This window comes from Gopherus flavomarginatus, chromosome 11, assembly GCF_025201925.1.
Source record: "Gopherus flavomarginatus isolate rGopFla2 chromosome 11, rGopFla2.mat.asm, whole genome shotgun sequence".
NCBI lineage: Eukaryota > Metazoa > Chordata > Testudines > Testudinidae > Gopherus > Gopherus flavomarginatus.
Genome location: NC_066627.1, coordinates 39,126,555 through 39,146,193, shown reverse-complemented (window position 1 = coordinate 39,146,193; position 19,639 = coordinate 39,126,555). Strand labels below are relative to the sequence as shown.

Below are 19,639 nucleotides of genomic sequence, written 5' to 3'. Positions count from 1 at the left end.
TCACTTGATATTTTTATTACAAATATTTGCACTGGAAAAAAAGATAAAAGAAATAATATTTTTTAATCTCACACTTAATTGTGATTTTTTTTTTAATAATTTGTCAGCTCTAATTGAGATGGGGCTTTTTTCTGCCAGGTGAAGTACGTTCATGTAGTCAATTCAAACTGTTAAGACAAAAATTGCTTCGTTAAGGCAGTTACCAAATCCATTGCAAAAGATATACAAATGCTGTAGAAGAGGAAATATTTTTATTTTAACATCTTCAGACAGACAGGGATATGTTAATGATCTTTTTTTTTTTTGATGGGTTTACTTATGTTGTTCGTTTTTTACCCTACAGTCATCCTTTCTACTACATGGTACTCCTCTTTTCTAGTCCCAAAGATAGGAAGTACCATTCCCAGCACTAATTTCCATTTCTAATGATCACACGTACACATGGAAATGACCATAATTAGCAATTTGCCATCCAATAATCCAGCTGCACTTGTATTATCATACGCATCAGATGTACCTTTGTCTGAAAATCTGCCCCGAGCATCTAGGCTGCCCTTTGAACTGGCCAATAAGATCATTCTAGGCAATATTGGATTTCGGTTGCCAGATCTAGGAAGATTCATTCTTATTAAGTTTTGATATTCTGTCATGAGAAGTAATAAGGTTCCTTCTCAAACTACCTGAACTGAGCCCTGGCATAAATGGCAACAGTCAAGAACTATAATTCTGTTGGTCAATTATTAAGGCCAGCTACATAATCTTTCATGGTTTTTGAAAAATGTGTTTGTGCTCTAAATAAATATTAATTTTCCATTGAATTACCATACAAAACAGAAAGGAAGAAAGCATGAAAAGGGTGGGTACAAACCAGATATGCAGTGTGCTAGCAAATAATCAGAAAGAGTGAAATTCACCCAAGCAGAGGGCCAACACTGTTTCTACTCTTTCCAGAAAGGACACATCATTTAATTCACTTTGCTGACAAGTAAATGCAACCAATGGTGCAAAGAAGCCATAAAATTGGCATATTCTACGCCACTCCCATATGAGACTTGTCATGTGTCTAGACAAAGGTCATGTGGTCACAGCATCTTATCTGAAATAATCCCTTGTCTGCTCTAATTTGCAGTGAGGGCTAGCCAGATTCCTTGTCAGTCCCAGAATAGGGGAGCATGTGGGTAGCTTAATGTCACTTCTGCCAACCTTCCACCAGTCTCGTGCTAAGCACAACTCAGCCAGATTGGAGTACATGAGCCAATGATTAGATATGGATCTTAGAGATGAGTAAAAAGCGAACAACATTTTCTGTGAATATTTGAGTTCTAAAACGAATGTTAATCTACATATTCTACCCTTCCAGGTACGCTTTCTATAAATAAAAATGAGAATTTCATGATGTAGTTGAACATGTTTTGTGATCAGCAAAAGAGGTGAAATTCATCAAATAGATTACCTAGTATGAAGTATTCTCTCAGATCTAACAAGACAACCAAAAAACCTTAATCTGGATGCCTCTGAACTCTAGGATGAAGGTTGGAATCTGAACCTAGACCCAGAGTCATATTTCAGAGCCACCTCTGTGACAGGCTACACTAAAAACCCAAGATCTGAATTTCCGGTTGGTCTCAAGTCTGTATCCAGATGGGCTCATCTTTGTATGCCAATACTAAATGATATGCCTTTAAATTGAAAAGAAGAGTATGTTGTTATCATCAGGTTAGCATTCTAGGATTGACTGTATTATTTTTAGAAGTTATAGTTGGACCTAGTTCAAGTAAAATGGAGTTTAGATCTGTTGCAGCTGCTCCCCACTGAAATTTATGGCAGCTGTATCTTTGTGAAGTGATTGAGGTGACGATTTTATAGTGCAGTTTAGTATTTTAAGAATCAATTGAAGTGACTCTTCAGATACCATATTGCACAATAAGGCTGCCATTTACACTTCTGTAAAAACACCAGATATGAAGTGGCCTGAAAACGCTATTCACTTCAATAGGAAAAAGTTACCACAGACTTTATACCGTCTTTGAAAATAGCTACGATTGAATAGACAACACATGTTACTCAGCCTCTTCCAACAGTAGTGGACTGCAGCCAGTCCTTGCTTCCAAGGTATGTATGACCCATGCCAGGCTATTTTTAATCTGTTTTGTTGAGTGGTTTTGTTACACTAGTAAAATAGCTGCTAATTCAGGATAAACAAAATAATTATCACTATTTTATTCCCCCTTTGATGAAAGACTGATATTGCTCCTGAAGACTTGAAAATAACCCATTGTTTCAACCATCAAAAAGTCATCTACGCAGTTCTAAGAAATATATCAGTAGAGGATACTGCATTGAGAGGAAGAACAGCATAAAACTTCATTTGCTACTGATTTTGCACCTCAGGTCAATGCGTTTCTACAGGCAGAAAAGCAAAGTGTGTCCTTGACAAGTACTACCCAAATATCACCTAATAAATTGAAGGCTGCATTGGAAATTGCTAAAATCCCAATGGCTGCACTTGGAGCAGAGTTTTTACCTTTGCATTTAGGTTTGGCATGCTGTATTCTGTCGTCATGACAACACATGTGGCTGTCCTATTGACATTATGACAGTGAATATATAAGGAGCCAGCTAACACCATGTGGATTCAACAGCAGAATCTTGCCTTCAAGAATGACTTCTTGGTAAAAACGTCCCCATATTGCTACCCTACACGGTGATCACAGATGCTGATTAAGGAAATGAATAGAAAGCAGAAAGTCGAGGAAAGCTACTAAGGTAACAATATCTGTGAAGTGTCACTATTAGCCACAAATTGACTGGAAACAAGTGAATGTTTTACCACTGGACCTTTTTAGGTGAAAAAAAAATATAGCATTGAATTTTGTTTTATATAATAGCAGATTCAAGCTCCCCCAAAATACCTTACAAACTACACCAATGAATTATTTATTAGCCTGGGTGCTTAACTGAAGTTTAACTCAATTATCCAATCTGCAAAATTTGGCTTGACGCCTTAAGAGAACAGTTAGATTCTTTTTCCTTTCAGGGTTTCTTGTATTTCCTCATTCTGGTTGGGCTGGAATTACTATGAGAACAGCCTTCCTAGCTTTGTTTTTGTGATTCTGATTCCAATTCCTGGCCCACATTCAGAAAAACAAAAAAAACCTACAAAAGATAAAAAGTGGGGGAGGCAGAGGGGAAATATTAATTCAACATATTAATCTTCCCCAAAAAGGGCGACCTTTGGATGAAATTTCAGAGGACGATTTCCATTTTATCTCAACCAATTACATTCAGCCTGACTCACTGCCACGATATATCCCTTAGACCAGGAGCTTAGAAGAATTCTGAAAAGGACTAGACATTAATATGGATAATAACAACATCAATGTTTACATTAGGAAGGATAAGTATTGATAAGGGGTATAATCCCTTATCCTTTAGGGTATAAATCAATCATTATCTGTCTGGAATAAGGAGAAAATTTCCCATATGGTCAAGTTATCCCACAGTTAAGGGATTAAGAGAACTTTATATCTTCTGAAACATCTGTAACTGGTTGGAGTGCTCGTCTGGGATTCAGGATACTACTGTTCAGTTTCCTGTTCTGTCACAGACTTCCTATATGATCTTTGGCAAGTACTTAGTCTTTCTATACCTCAGTTCCCCAGCTGTTAAATGGAGATAAACTGTACTTCCCCTTCTCTCAGAGGTGTTGTGAAGATCATATACACTCAAGATTGTGAAGTGCTCAGATGCTACAACGATGGGAGCCGTACTTTACACAGATCACTATATGAGGCAGGACAGTAGCCGAAATATACCACCGGTCTGATCCAGTATGCCAGTTACTGGGTCTGTATATGTCTACTTTCTCTAATTTTGTAAATGCCAAAAAACAGGACTGAAGACATGATTAAAGCATTTTACAGCCCCAGGAAGCTGAGATGCTTTGAGACTCTAGACCAGTATTTGTTTCCCCTTAACACCACATGACACTTTCTAAATTATTCTTAAAGTGTAGACATCAATTAATAAATGGAAAACCATGAGTCAGCCACAATATTTTGGAATTACATTGATGAGAAACACTTCCAAATAAACTACTCAAGTTGCTGATTAATAATGGGAAGCTAATGAGAATAGACAACATGTGCCTACAGGACCCAGCCATCTTTCCTATAGCAATTTACACCTCTTGATGGTTTTACAAATAATGCAATCAAGGAATATAAAAGCAGAAATGTCTTTACTTTCAGTTGCTTAAAAAAGCAAAACTCATTATTTCCTGCTTTAGTAACCCCAAGTGCTAAATGCCATCAGAATTGAACACATTACCACCTTAACTAGAAGAGAAGAAAATCATCATGCACTCAAACTATTTAATATCTGTAAATCAAATATTAAGAACACGCTCAAGAAAGTGGTCTACAGATTGTGTTACTCGTTAATGTGGAGTGTTGGATGACAAACACAACTAACAGCCATACCACTGAATTTTTCACACTCTGTAATAAGCGCTCATGTTGTTCTGCTATGGCCAAAGCAGCTGAGTGAACCTTCTGATAGATCGCCTCCCCATCTCTTGTCTGAAAGATGAATAGTCCTTCCCCAGTGTCACACATCCTGCCAAAGCGAGAACAGAAATGATCCAAATATGAGGTTTTCATTTGTTCGGGGTGATTTGTAAAGTATATTTTCAGCACTACTGCTGTAAAAAAAAAAAGTGATATCAAAGCAAAAGGTAATAAAAATAACAAATGATTGTTTGCAGTACAACACATGGATTTAGATACAACTTCATAAACATATCTACAAACCACTAGAACAGGATATGATGATTACTCATCATTATCCTTAACATATGGGCCAGATTCTCCAACCCATATTCATGGAGAAGTATTTACTTATGCACATAATTGCTTCTCAATGTACAGAATCAAGTCCTTGGTGTATTTCAGTTTCTAACTATGTACGCTTGAAAGGGTTTGATTCAGCTGTGAGACTCAGGCCCCTGTCTGGAATCTACATTACTGAACTAAATTAAATGATTGTGTATCTCTTTAGATTTATTAAAGATGTTGTTAGAAATAGGGAAGTGTCTCTTAGATCAGAAGAGTTACTAAGAAGAGAAATGTTACCTCCACATGCACTGGTGGATGTGAACTTTATTTAATTGAGGAGACCAATATGTAAATTTGCAGAGAAAGTCAGTAATTAGGCTTATATTGATTTGCCCCATTAGGAGAGCACAACATTTCCTCTGGGACCTGTGTGAAGCCACCATGCCATATCTCTTCAGATTGTTGCTCTTTCTGCTCTATAGAGAAACATCCATTTCAACATAAAACATAAGGGTCTAATAGGAATGAAAATAGCATTTTAACACTAATGCCAATGCTTTAAGGTAAAATTCCCTCTTGCATCTACATGACAGATCCTGACTCCGCTATTTAGCTCTCCCTAATTGCACAGAACTCCAGTAAAATTTTGAGAGCAGAGTTTGCCTTCCACTTAAAACACTTGTACATGTAGCTAGTAGATCCATTAGTAACTCCTGATTGAATCTTCATGCCATTATGGCTAAGGTAGGGGCTATTAGTGACCAAGGGTCAATCTTTGTCTTGTACGAATTACTGACAGAGTATAATATTTCTCCCCCGCCCCCATTTTTTTAAATTTGTACATTCAATTCTCCGGGCTCATTACAGTATTTATTAAAAATAACTACACAGTAAAAAGTAGAATCAGTGTGCAAAAATTTGTGTTTTTTTAAGCAGCAACTTAAAACTATCCATATCAAAAGGATGAAACGTGAACAAGGTGTGGAACATCCTCTGTAAGGTTCTGAACAATCTCCACTCTCATTCAATTCAGTATGAGGTGGGGAAGCTCATTAGTACCACCTAGAATTAGCCCCCCTATCATCTCTCTATGAAAATGGCTTATAGTATCATAGCAAAGCACTCACCTCCCTGCTTCAAATGTAAACCAAGCTGGGTCTCGTCCATACCGCCGGAGGGAACTTAATGGCCAAGAGATGAGTTTTACTCTGGGATTCTGGACATCCCAAAGACAGATATGCTCAAATGTTATCTGCAAGGTACATTCCCCATGCACCTCTAAATTAGGGGATGGCATTAAATACACATTGAATCGCTCTGGAAGAAAAACAAATGGTTGGGTCTAAAATCTCTAAGATTTTCCTATTTTTCCTTTATTTATAATTACAAAGTCTTATATCCACTTTTAGCAATTACACCAAGAATAAAAACTCACTTGCCTCAATTGATTGCATTTATTTTAAATATATACTGCATACAGAGTGAAGCCATTTCAGTACCATAAGAACAGTACATAACAATGGTCTCTAAAAATCAACAAAATGTTATCTATGTGATCACTTTTTAAAGCAACTGAGATTTGAAGCTCTCTGGGGCAAGGGTCTATTTTATTACTCATCCATAAAGGGCCTAATAGAATCCTGGATTCCAAGTCAGAAGGGATCATTGTGATTCTCTAGTCCGCTCTTCTGTATAACACAATCCATAGAATTTCCCAAAAATAATTCCTAGAGCAGATCTTTTGGAAAAAAAGTCCCACCTTGGTTTAAAAATCATCAGTGATAAATCCACCATGAGACTTGATAAATTGTGCCAATGGTTAATTTCTCCAATCATTAAAAAAAATTATACTTTATTTCCAGTCTGAATTTGTCTAGCTTCAACTTCCAAACACCAAGGGAGAAAGTTCAAGCTGCCAAGGTTCAATATGGGGGGCTGCAAGAATCGGAGACCATACAGAAGCCACACAGTGGAATTTAACAGCTCTCTGCATGCTGCACAACTAAACTCCCCAGTGGTCTGCTCTGCAGGAGATTGGAAGGGAGGTGAGCTCGGGTATGGCCTGGGAAGTGACTGGGACATTGCTAATGGATCTAGACCTACACAAATTCACTGACAACATGTCATATGGAAGGTTGCAGTAGGCTACAACTTGTTACCCATGAACTTTAGGAAGAGCTGGGAAACACTCCAGTGCCCTGGCCCAGGTTGGGATCGCACAGAAGATTCAGCATTCTCTACCCAAGTAGGCTTTGATTCCCCCAGACAAAGCCTATTTACTCAGGCCTTATATTCAGGACATGTATGTCACTGTGAAGAACTATGGCAATGAACTTCTCTTCTAATAATTATAGTTGTATATAAAAAGCATCACAAGAATAGTTAAATTGCAAGTTTGTGCATTTAATAAGTCTCTAATCTATGTTCATGAGCACTTAAGAACTCAATTTCGCAAAGAGGATTCCCTCAGTCTACTTCTCGCAGACATGGAATTATCTAAAGCCACTCACCCACTTGTCAAACTGGTTTCTTCTCATTCATCACCTTTTTTTAATTCACTTGACTTAGTGCACATATTTTGGATTGAATGAGTAACAATCAGAATTGATAGAGGAAAGTGGCAAGTAAATCTGAAAATTAATATGTTCTTTAATTTAAAGTCGGGATAGTATTTTAGAATCTGATTCTCCACTCTGTTACATTAGTTCTGTGATGGTATAACTGTGTAAGCCAATGGAATTGCAATGGACAATGGAGACAATGTCTCCGAAACAGGGGCGGCTCTAAGCATTTTGCCACCCGAAGCACAGCAAGCAGGCTGCTGTCCTCGCGGCGACTGGCAGAGCACCCCCAGTGGCTTGCCGCCCCAAGCATGCGCTTGGCGTGCTGGGGCCTGGAGCCGCCCCTGCTCTGAAAAGACAATGGAATGAAACACAGATTCAGATTTTTAACTCTGAAATCTGGTTTTAAAAAAGCTTAGAGAAATGCTACTAAAGGAATTCCAGGTTTTCTTCAGGTGAAAAGACAAGCTAAACTTTCAAAATTAACTCTTTTAGGTTCAATGAATGGTTAAAAATGTAGCTGATATTGCATTCTCCATTATATTTTTAGTGCAAGTCCCTGGATGCAGTTTGCAACAGAAATGGGATGAGGGTTAATTATAAATTCTAATATGTTAACCATACATGGGCATCTGAGAGTGTGTGTTTGGCCAGTATACAGACATGAGGGGAAATAAGCTAATAATTAGGGCTGCTTGAAAGGAGGAGAGATTCCAGCCTGTGCTGCTCAAAAAAGAGTGTATTTTCAAGGTATATGCATGTGGGCACACAAAAGGCATTCACAACTGTATTTTGCATGCAGTTAATAAAATTGTGTGCACTGATTAAATCATGGAAAGCCCACGTGTGCATGCAAGTAGCTGATTTCCATATGCAAGTGAAGTAATTGAGCTCAGATTATGTATGCAATTATAATTTATATTGCACTATTTATTATTTGTATTTGTGCCTACAAGCCACAGTCATGAACTGGGACCTTATTTGGCTAGATTCCTTCCAAATGCAGAACCAAAAAGCATTCCCTGCCCCAAAGAGATTACAATGCAACTAATTTGTCTAAAAAATCTGACTAGAACATTTCTAAAATCCTAAATCAGAGTGTTAGATTAGCAGAACAGGTTAGTGCTGATAACAGTCAAGATTCATGTTTTTAGTTTTGTTTTGGGGTTTGTTTTTTTTGTTTGTTGGTTTGATTTTTGCACCAGATTGTAAAAATTTGAGTATATTTCTGGTTTCTCTATGCACAGCCCAAACATTTCAGTAACTAAGCCATGCCCTCAGGTAGGAATTATGTTCTAAAACTTTCTAAATGCTATAAAGTTCAATATTTCTGTACATACCACTCTGCTCCCTTTCTACACCAGATGCCAACAAGTCAGGCTCTCCAAGGCTTATGTCATTAATCTGAGTTCCTAGGCATTCCATCTGCAGCACTTTGCACCACTCATCCGCCTCGAGTTCTGTATAAATGCCCAGAAAATCTGTGTGTAGGTACAATATGTTTATAATTTCACAATTTACATTCCAGTGTTTTCTAATATACTGTGCCAGTTTACCCACCTGATTCACAAGCAAAGGTTTTGGATGTGTCATCATTAAAATAAATGCCTACGGCATGTTTCTTCGTGTTTTTTGGCAGTCGTAATATATTCTTCACATTATTGAGTTCCGTGACCTGAAAAAGAGCAATTTGGAGTTCTAATTAGAATCCTTGAATAATGACTATTGAACAGAGGAGAGAAAGGAAATGCATTAAGCCAAGCTGGGAAAAAACCCCAAAAAGAATAAGCCTATGAGCACACATAAGGAAAAGCCATCTTGAGATAAATCAGGCTTTCAGATGAACCTGAAGATTCTAAATGATGTAGTCACATTGACACTTCCACACTGCCTCATTCTGTCTGTGCACAAGCTCCAGTGAAACCCAGTGAAAACAGGATTTAAATCACAAGGATGGTGAAATCATCTCTTCAGGAAGCAGCATTCACGCCAGTGGGGAAACATCATTATGAAGTACATGGTAAAGAGCAAACTGGCGCAGCAGAAGTAGCAACAAGACCAAGAGAAAAGGTTTCACTTGAGCCACTCACTTTTAGCAGGTGAAACTGATTCTGTTATGACTTGCTCTATGGAAGAGTAACACTAATGTAGGTGAAATTTTTCACCTAAAACTATTTTTGATGGAAAATTAGTTTTTCAACAGAAGTGTCCACTTTCCTTGTAGGCCTGTAATAGCAGCGGGCTGGACACAATGACCAAGGAGGACCCTTCCAGTCCTATGTCCTACATTCTTTGAAAATTTTCATTTTTTTGTCAGAAATACAAAAACCTGAAAACCAAAAATATGGTTTTCAGTAGTTTTTAGCCAGAGATTTCCAGGCTTTGGTTGATAAAAACTGAAAAAGTTTTGATTTTCCAGTTTTCATTTTTTAAATGCAAAGTTGATTTCTCCCTCCCCTGTGGAAATCTCCCATTTTCTGTCCAGCTCTAGTAGACAGCTTCAGCAGACAACAGGTGATTTTTAACATTTCTACACAAAGAGCCCTATTTTCCAGCCTGGACTAAGATTTTGACAAAAAAAGAGCTTAAAATTTGGCTCAGTGGTAACTGTTGGTTGCTCTGCACTATTAACACTCAGAGAAGTGGCTAAATATGGAATTAGGAGACTACATTTTTAGGCTTCTGTTTTGGAAAAATCTTGGCTTTACACCTCAACATTTTCATTGCCAAAATAACCATCTGAACATGAACTTCAGCCACTCCCTCCACATTTTTTTGGTAATTTCATCAGAAAGAGGAAGGATGTGGCTGCTAGACCTGTTCTCTCCAAAGACAACTTGCACCATCATTGTCCAGGTTTTCCTAGTTCTCTGAATATTACTGAAAGGGTATTGTAACATTGAGCAACATTACATCCCAGTGGAAAATTTCACTTGTTTTTTTAACCATTGTGGGCTGATCCTTTACAGTACTGAAAAACTAAAAGCATTACAATCTATTTACAAAGTGAGAGATAAATATCCTAATGAGCCTTAGGTTCCAACTGACCCTATCTGACCCAGTTCCTCCTCAAAGCAGTTCTATTGCATGTTCCCTTCTGGCAAGAGAGAGAGGGAGGGAGGGAGAGAGAGAGAACACAGCTCTATAGGAGGAAAATCTTTGAAAGCTAACCTCTTCTGAAGGAGAATGGGGAAAGTAGCAAAGTGATGGGTGCATTGTGAGCAGCCTCCAAAATAAGAGCCCACTTCCTGAAGTTGTCAAGCCTGCTTTAGTTCTCCGCATTGTTTACAACCACAACATGGAGGCAGTTCAAGATTTGTGCAAGATTAGTGGCCACACAGAGATGGTATTATAGCTCCTTCCCTACCAGTGGGCTTAGGCCTATGTGAATAGCATTGCTTTACATCGTAGAATTCCCTTCACAACTCCAGTTACTGGGCCTTCGCCAGACTGATGTTACTGGGTGTTTTTTGTCTACAGAATTTGAATCCATGATCACAAAAAGGTGAAATAACGTAATTCACTGATATGGCATCTCTGAAATAATGTAGCCTTCATCTTGTGGTTGGTAGAGGACCAGACCATGGAGAAAGACTGTTGCCAGAAGCTGGTATATGCATTCTTTCAATGATTTACATTAGACTTGACACATCCAGAGAAAAGCTTTCCTGAATAAAGTCTTCTGTTTCCAAATATTCTCTATACATTCACAAAGGCCAGATTCTGCTATCTGTACTCATGCTGAGCAGTACCTTACAAATCAATGGCATTACCTGCAGAATAATGTACTACTTAGTGTGGATAAGGGTTTCATAATGGGACATAATGGACATGTCCCAGAGGAAGAAGCTCTCTGTCTCCATCTATTGGTGAATAGGGAAAGTATGGTTGCAGAGAAAGCTTTATTTGCATAATCTTTCTACTAGTAATTCCTCCAGTGACACTTTGGGAGCCACCAAACTGGCCACAAACTCAAAAATCTATTGAGTAGTGGAACTGAACTGACAAAGAAGAGAGGGGAACCCTATCTTGTGTCATGCAGTGCATCCAAAATGGCAAGGACTTTGCTCAAGGGACTTATATGTAGTAGTTCCCCTCTACTGAGGATCGTGTGCCATTGAGAGAACTTTTTGCTGAAGCCACAAAGTACAACACCAGAGCTACCATGGAAGAATTCAATGCCTGCAGATTGGATGCGAGATATCAGCCTTCATCATCTTAAATGGGACTTAGCACATGCTTACCATTAAAACACATTGGTAGATTGGAGGTTCAAAAGTCTCTCTTCCACAGGCCTAGCAAGGAGCAAGAAGCACTGTAGTCAGGTGACTAGGCTCTTAGAAGTTTCAAATGGAATTCTTCTTTATGTAAATAAGATTTTTGAGAGAACTGTGTATAAATTTAAACATGAGTTTTCAGCTGTTCAGCATATCATGACTATGGATTTTGGGAAGAATATACAACTGAAGATGAGGATAAAAAAATTACTGACATTATCAATTCATCTCAAAGGTCACGCAGTTATGAAGAACTACTGTGGTAATCCAAAAGGCAGAGCAATAGATTTCAATAGTAATTTAGTACGCTTCAATTCATGCTTGAAATGCCAAAGTTCATCCACTTGAACAGCAACATTTGTTTTCATTTGGTTCCTTTTTCCTTTCACATTTGCTCTTTATGAGCGTACTATATCACAAAGCAAAGACTATTTATACTATTATCTATCTCTCATCACGATTACCTTCATAGTGCCCATACTAACCAATTTTGCTTTAACGGTTATCAAGAAACATTAATCCTAATCAACAAAACAAACTCTTCTTCACACCAATATTAGATCAGAGGAGGAAAATATATGGAATACAGAATGGTGTGGTTGGCAGAAAGTTTATTTTGAAGGCTTTCAGATGGGCCTTCTGCTGGTCATGCATGGGGTAAATTTCACTCTTTAGGACAAATCTTGGGAATATTGAAATCAGTAGGAACTTTGCCATAGATTTAAATGAGATATTATACTGCAGAAAAAACCCATAGTTATAACTGAAGTTACATAGTAAACAAAAATGTAGAAAGATTAGCACCATAGATAAAATTTATCAACAGCTACCAAACTTTAGAGCAAACTGCACTGGAAACTTAGTTCAGGCAGGAGGCATTTCACACAGTATGGTCTTTCTGAAATCCTTTACTTGTAGCTATGAACATTTTCTGATTATATTTGGTTTTGTAAATCTGAACAGGCTGCAATGGAAACATTACCCTGTGTGCCGTGATAGATGTATAATCCACAATTTTGACCTCTGATCCTAGTCCAAATAGCTATGATAATGTGCACATCATTCCTTCTCTTCCCAGCTGGCTTCAACTCTAATTCTTCTTTGGTGCAAGGCTTCATAAACACAATGAGAAAAATAACTTGAAGAAACCAAGTGCTATGGGTGTCATTTGGACCATGACACAAATGATTTGTTGTGAAGTACTAACCACCAACATCCCTTCACTCTTCAATCCTCTACTACCCTGATCAATTCTTCAATCCTCTACTTCCAGACTCTTCAGCCAGAAGACTTACTTCTTGCGTGCTTTGCTTTCAAGGCTGCCATTTTATGTAGCCTGAGCTGTGCAGCAGAAGTCTCTGCTGTTTCCCTTTTATTCTTCACAGCTACATTTTTATTTTTGGAATTGTTCCTGAACATGTAAGAGATGACAAAGAAGACAGACACATTCCAACATGGGAACACCCCCTTCTTTTAAGATCTAACTTTACCATTGGGTTATCCATGTTCTTTAGGCTCAAAATTGCACCTGTGTATCTGAGGGGGAAACTGTGTAAAGATCTCTTGATAACTGAGCTACTAAATCCTCAATAAACCATCATCATCATCCCCAGGTATCCAAGCAGTCTTCCTTCAGCTGACACTTGTGTGGCAGATGGTGCAAATGGTCTGGCACATGTATGCTCAATCTATGTTGAAAAGTGACAGACTGCTAACATTTTTAGTATTGTGCTTTTTGGCGAGAATGGCTGATGAGGAAATCTGAAAATGACTGGAAATATTTGTGTCTGAATTTTTCCTGGCTTCTTTGAGGGTGACTTGTGTCACCTTCTTACTTGGTGTTGTTTATTATTGTTACTACTATTATTTTTCTTTTCTGCATCTTACTAACTCTCCTTGACTCAGATTCTTTCACAGCAAATGTATTTTCATATGCATGATTTGTGCTGTGCTAACATTAATTAGTTAATCCTGAGCAGTTCTTTCAGATAATGACAATTACTGTACCAACTCCCATTTTTAGAAATAGGAAAACTGAGAAATTAAGAAAGAAATTAAGGCCAACATTTTCAAAAGTGGCCACTAATTGTGGATGTTTGCCACAGTTTCAGGGTAACTGCACCTGTGATCTGCTCAAACCATGCCCTCTTAGGTCTCTAACAATCACTCTCACTGAACAGGGACCCATGTTCCACTCTCTCCTTTCCAGGGCTTTAGGCTTGCAGCCTTCTGGTACTCAGAGAGGTTCTCCCCAGCAGCTCTGATCAAAAGTCTAGTCTCCATGTGTTGCTGTCTCTCCAAGGGCTATGACTGATATACTCCAGTGGTTACAAGCCATCACGGGTCCTAGCAAGCACTACCTAGGACTGCTGTGAGTGATATCTAACCCTCTGTGTTCTGTAGAGTGGCCACCGATGCATCCCCAGAATACTAGACATTGCAGTACTTCTGGAGTGGTGTGACCCCTGTGACAGACCTAGGCCAGTGGGGTGCAGGAGTCTGGTAGAGGGCAAATATACTGGTCACTGGGTGAGTAGTTTTCTGTTCCCTGAGTGACCAGAGCAGGGTCTGCACTAGAGTAGTCAGGAACTTGCTAGAACCAATTAAGGCAGACAGGCTGATTAGAACACCTGCAGCCAATCAAGGCAGGCTAATCAGGGCACCTGGGTTTTAAAAGGAGCTCTCTCCAGTCAGATGGGGAGGAGCCAGAGGAGAGGAAGTGCGTGTGAGGAGCTGTGAGAAAGAGACACAAGGAGCTGAGACTGAGAGGGTGTGCTACTGGAGGACTAAGGAGTACAAGCATTATCAGACACCAGGAGGAAGGTCCTGTGGTGAGGATAAAGAAGGTGTGTGGAAGAGGCCTTCGGGAAGTAGCCCAGGGAGGTGTAGCTGTCACGCAGCTCTTACAAGACGCACTATAGACAGCTGCAAATCCATAGGGCCCTGGGCTGGAACCCGGAGTAGAGGGCAGGCCTGGGTTCCCCCAAACCTCCCAACTCCTGATCAGACACGGGAGGGAGATCACTGAGGTGAGCAAATCTGCCAATAAGCGCAGGACCCACCAAGGTAGAGGAGGAACTTTGTCACAACCCGCACCATGTATGTGAGGTCATGCCAGATGGGGCGGAGCAGCACACTCTGCAAAATGGCCTCCTTTCCAAAAACAGGACTTAAAATCAGACAAATGTCCTGCCTTCGGCTCTGGATCCCCTGGGGTTTGTCAGACTTCTAGAGCTGCTGCGCTGGTTCCTCCCTTTGCTGATCTGGCATACTTCCTGGGTACTGACTCAGTCTGCTACCTGCTCAGTCTCCTGCCTTAGCCCCAGGACCAGCAGTGACACCCTACGAGATACCCCAGTTAATTAAACACACTCCTTTCCCTTAACTCTATACAAAAAGTATGAAGGTCCTAGTTTACAGTTTAACACCCTCAGGGCATAAAAGTAGTTGTCGAGCAGTCAGCACACACACACACACTTTGCACAATCCAAAATCTTTATACTCTTTTATTCGTAATCATGTCAAGAACAGGGGAGCACGGATCATACAAAAGAACAAACATCTGAAACCGCAATGTCCCACACTTTCTAGCTCACACTTCCCTTGTGAGCTCTTGGGAAACATCGGGGTCCAGGAAAACCAAGTGTTCCCTCCTCATACAGGCTGTAGTATGCTAGCTGGTCTTTCTCACTCATGGAGCCCCTCACCCAGCTTCTGTGACCTTTTGCTCTCCTGCCCCATCCTACCTCTTCCTCTCTGGCCACCAGTTCCTCTGTTTCTTTATTTAAGCCCCTCCTGGTCAGCTGGCCTGTTTTGTTCTACTGCTGGTATGTTTCCACTGTCAAGTACCATTGTTATTCTTAAGTATTTCCCTTTGTATCTGTCTGGTGTGTACATGCTACAGGACCTGTCAGCAACAGTGAATCTACATACAGATAGGCATTTGTAATATAGCAATTTTTCATCGTATGACTTCACAAATCTGGCAAGTCAAAGTCCCACCAACCCTTCAGCAGGGTTTGGATAAAAGGTTGTGTCCATTTGTTCAATAAAAATGAAGGCACCTCTGGCAGGTTAAACTCAGTCTTTTATACCAAAAAGTCTTTCTTTGTCCTTGGGCCTCTGGTACATATTTAAACCAATACACAAAAACAACCCTATGCGATAGTACTTCTCTGGAGTAGTTTACAGTCGAGAGACTGCAGTAATGACCCCCATTGTGTTTAGTTCCTGGAGGAGCTTTGGTAACCATTGCTCATGGAGTAGAATATGATCCCTGGTGCACAGTGATCCATATAATATTCATAAAGTTAATATAATAGTCCCGGAAAATACTGCATGTGATTGTAAAATCTGTCATGGCTTCTGTTTGTAAATGCCCAGCTTACACACTGTATGAAATCCATTGGTTTTCTATTGCCATTGACTTCAGTTGGGTCAGTTCACCACTAGGGCTTAATTTTTTAAAAGTATTAAGGGTCTGCAGCTAGTGAAGTTATAGGTATTTGGCTTTTTTTTTTAAATCAGGCCCATGGGTCTAAAATCTGGCATCTAAAAACCAAGTAATTCAAAATTAAGTCCCAATTTTCAAAAATAGGTGCACTCCCAAATTGCACAGCATATTGTCTCAGCATATGCATAGGCTGTGGATTTGTGTGCATGTACTCACCCTACCCTGAGTTAGATTTAAAATTCCTCGGAGTGTCTTTTTATTTTCTATTTTATTCCCTCAAGACTTTTTGAGGGAGGAGGGCAGAATACTTCTTCCTATAAAACGAACCTGCCAAAGCCCGTTCATGCATATGAATAGCAGTACCTGAACTCCATGAACTGTTTCAACTGCTTCAGAACTACTTGACAATGTGCTTCTGGTGTTGACCCATATACATTTCATATGTAAGTAATTAAGTGCCAGTATTCTAACAGAAAATTAGGAGGAGTACATTTGCAGCTGAAACTCTACTCCGGCTTCCATGTATGGGTGCAAAAAAATTATATGTACTCTTACTTGCACCTGCTTTTACAGCCACAAACACCTGCTAACAATCCTAGCACCTGTGGGCATAAACAGTTTTTAAATGTTTAGAGGGCCAAATATATCATACCTTTCTGAAAGGGGTAAATTATCAACCATTAGCCTCCATCTCTGCATGTGCAAAGCTGCATGCACACAAAGATACAAGTGTGTTATGGTTTGACATCTGACAAAAATATTACATTTCATAACACTTCCAAATCTGGCTTGTAGAAGGATTATGGTTAAAACCACCTACTGAATTTTGAGACTGTAATTATTAGGACTTATCACCAACTCTATCACTCTCAGAACTAGTCCCTTGGCTCACATGTTCATTTGAGCTGTGCTTGAGATACATAACCACTGGCTGTCAGCTTTATACTACTTGTCACTTCACAGTAAGGAATGGCACATATACACTATATACACCATAATATGCCTGATAAATCTTGATGTATGACAGTCCAATAAAGATGCTAAAAATGCCCTGCCAACTTTTTTCAAGTCTCAGACCAGACACTTTATTTATAATTAGTGATAGTATTCATTAAAATAAATGTTTAACAACCAGTGATTAGCAGAGTGGTCATACTTTAAATGTTTAATTTGCTACCAATATAGTTTTGCATTAGTGAGCTTGGAGAACAATTACAAATTACACAATTCAATTTTCCAAATGGATTATTTTGTAACTAGGCAGAAAGACTGCTTACATTACTTCTGCTGTTTCAAGGGAAAATTAATACGACTGGATTAAAACTCAGATCCCCGTGAGGAATCAGTATATTACTGTCAGCATTATGCAATTAGTTGGTATAGTATTGGAATATTAAGACTGTTTCTGGTATGTTGCAAAGTCAAAAGACATTTAGAGAAACAAGAATTTAACTTCCAACATTCTCCCCCTCTTCTTTGCATATGATAACTTGTAGATGATTTATTTATGTTTACCAATGAAAACAAGACAGCTATCGAAAAGGCAATTTTCTGCCCAGCTTTTGTAGCCCGTATCCTAATTATTTTTTCTCTCTTGTGGGACTGCATGAATTAAGTGGTCAATTCGCTTTGTATATACAAATTTGCAGCCCATTTCTTAAGCTTCAAACGACTTTGTTCTCACACAGGTCACCTATCTATAGCCTTGCCCTGAATAAATCACATCCATAGAGCCTTTTAACCTTTATATGTTGTAAAACTAATAGAAGATTCCAAAGTTAAACTGATATTATTTATAGGCCAATATTTTACAAAGTTACTTATTTCGAAAGGATTTGTTGTTCTTTTACCTTAACGAGGCATTGATTTTTATCTATTAAGTACAGGACTCTTCCATGGAACCTGGATTGGTAATGGAACTATTGAACCCTCCCCTATGCACTCAAAAAAGGGATAGCTAAAATCTGGCCCTAGGAAATTAGTAGAGAGCTTGTATGGCATAACTTAACATCTACTGAAACTATTATGCCTTGCCCATCACCATGGGCACATACAAACACACACATACGAAAAAAGCCCACATACCATTAATCTTTAGAATCTTCAACCCAAAGGCAAACCTGTTTTTCCTATCTTTAATGATTCTCTGCTGTAGGTATTTTAAGCCACGTGCAGGGCTGGCAAATTCTCAGTCCTGTCCTCAAAATTTGTGCCCACAATTGAGTCTATCTTTAGAAGCTGACAAAGAGGGATTCTCAGAAGCCAGCAAGATGAGTGAGTAACTAACTGCCAGGAGTGAAATGCCAAGGATGAGGGTGGATTTGGGGCCCACAAAGGTATTTAAGCATCTGTGGGAACATCTACACTGGGAGCATGCTTCCCAGCTTGGATACACAGACACATGCTAGCTCTGTTCAAGCTCACATGCTAGAAATAGCAGCATAGCTGGGGATAGCACAGGCAGCAGCTCAGGCTAGCTGCACAAGTACAGACCCGCCCAGATCCCCTGGATACATATTTGGGTGGCTAGCCCAAGCCCTGCCCCTTGTGCTATCCCTGTCTACACTGCTATTTTATTGTATTTGCTCAAGCAGAGCTAGTGAGTCTGTCTACTGGAGCTGAGAAGCAGGTTCCCAGCTACTGTGTAGACATGTCCTGATTGACAGGCCAGAAGAAGGTGCCTATCTCTGCTTGGGACTTTCATCCATGAACTTTCTCCAGGTCAGCCCTTTCTCATGAAAAACCATAGAGATGCCACCTGACTCCAATAGTGAATAGTCCAAAGAACTGAGAATTCACCCAGGGTGTGGGAGACCCAGTTCAAATCCCTGCTGTGCCTGATTAAGAGCAGGGACTTTAATCTATGTCTCCCACCGTCCTGGAGAGTTTCCCCAACCACCACACTAGAGGCTGCTCTGAGGCGGGTCTCTCTTACTCTCTTCTGTTGAAGCTTTCCCACTTTCCATGCATAAATATTCATTAGGCCATGGAGGGACGGGGAGAAAGAGAGAGATTGACTCTATAGCTACTCCAATGAAAATTTAAATTTATACAATGTGGAACAGCTTCAAAAGGAGAGACTGAGAATGACCCATGTCTGGGCACCCTCATGGGAGACCTGGTCTTTAAGTCCTACATCAAGTTAGACAGGGAGGATGGAATCTGAGTCACCTACACTAACCACTGGGCTATTGGATATTCTGCAGGACATGTATGCTTACAGCAGTCCCCCAAATTCCCCATCTGTTTGCTCCTGTCTTTTGAGCAAGATAGCGTGCATTGAGAATGACTACCAGATTGGGCACCGCAGGCAGGGGAATGCCTAGCTTGGGAATCCCACCAAGCTCTGGGCATGAAGCTAGGGCTCCAAGTAGCTCATTAGCTGCAGGGCAGCATCAGGTCTTTGTGTGTGCCCATCAGTGGAAACTTAAGCATCTATGGGGAGTAAGGCATCTACAAGATTAGGTGGCACCTGAGCAGTGGTTTGATGAATGTCCGTGGAGCCTAAATGTT

General features: G+C 39.7%; 1 protein-coding gene across 3 annotated transcripts in view; it reads right to left on the bottom strand.

Moving 5' to 3' along the window:
• DOK5 (docking protein 5) overlaps positions 1–19,639 on the bottom strand; it is an 88,176-nt gene that overhangs the window by 16,214 nt on the left and 52,323 nt on the right. For 2 of the 3 annotated variants that reach the window (XM_050918219.1, XM_050918222.1), the window contains exons 3-6: positions 8,957–9,071; positions 8,737–8,877; positions 5,963–6,152; positions 4,482–4,617 (exon numbers count right to left, since the gene is read on the bottom strand). In XM_050918219.1, the coding sequence (XP_050774176.1) occupies positions 4,482–4,617; positions 5,963–6,152; positions 8,737–8,877; positions 8,957–9,071 (582 nt within the window). The remainder of the gene's footprint in view (positions 1–4,481; positions 4,618–5,962; positions 6,153–8,736; positions 8,878–8,956; positions 9,072–19,639) is intronic. The other variant, XM_050918221.1, reaches the window with a different exon arrangement.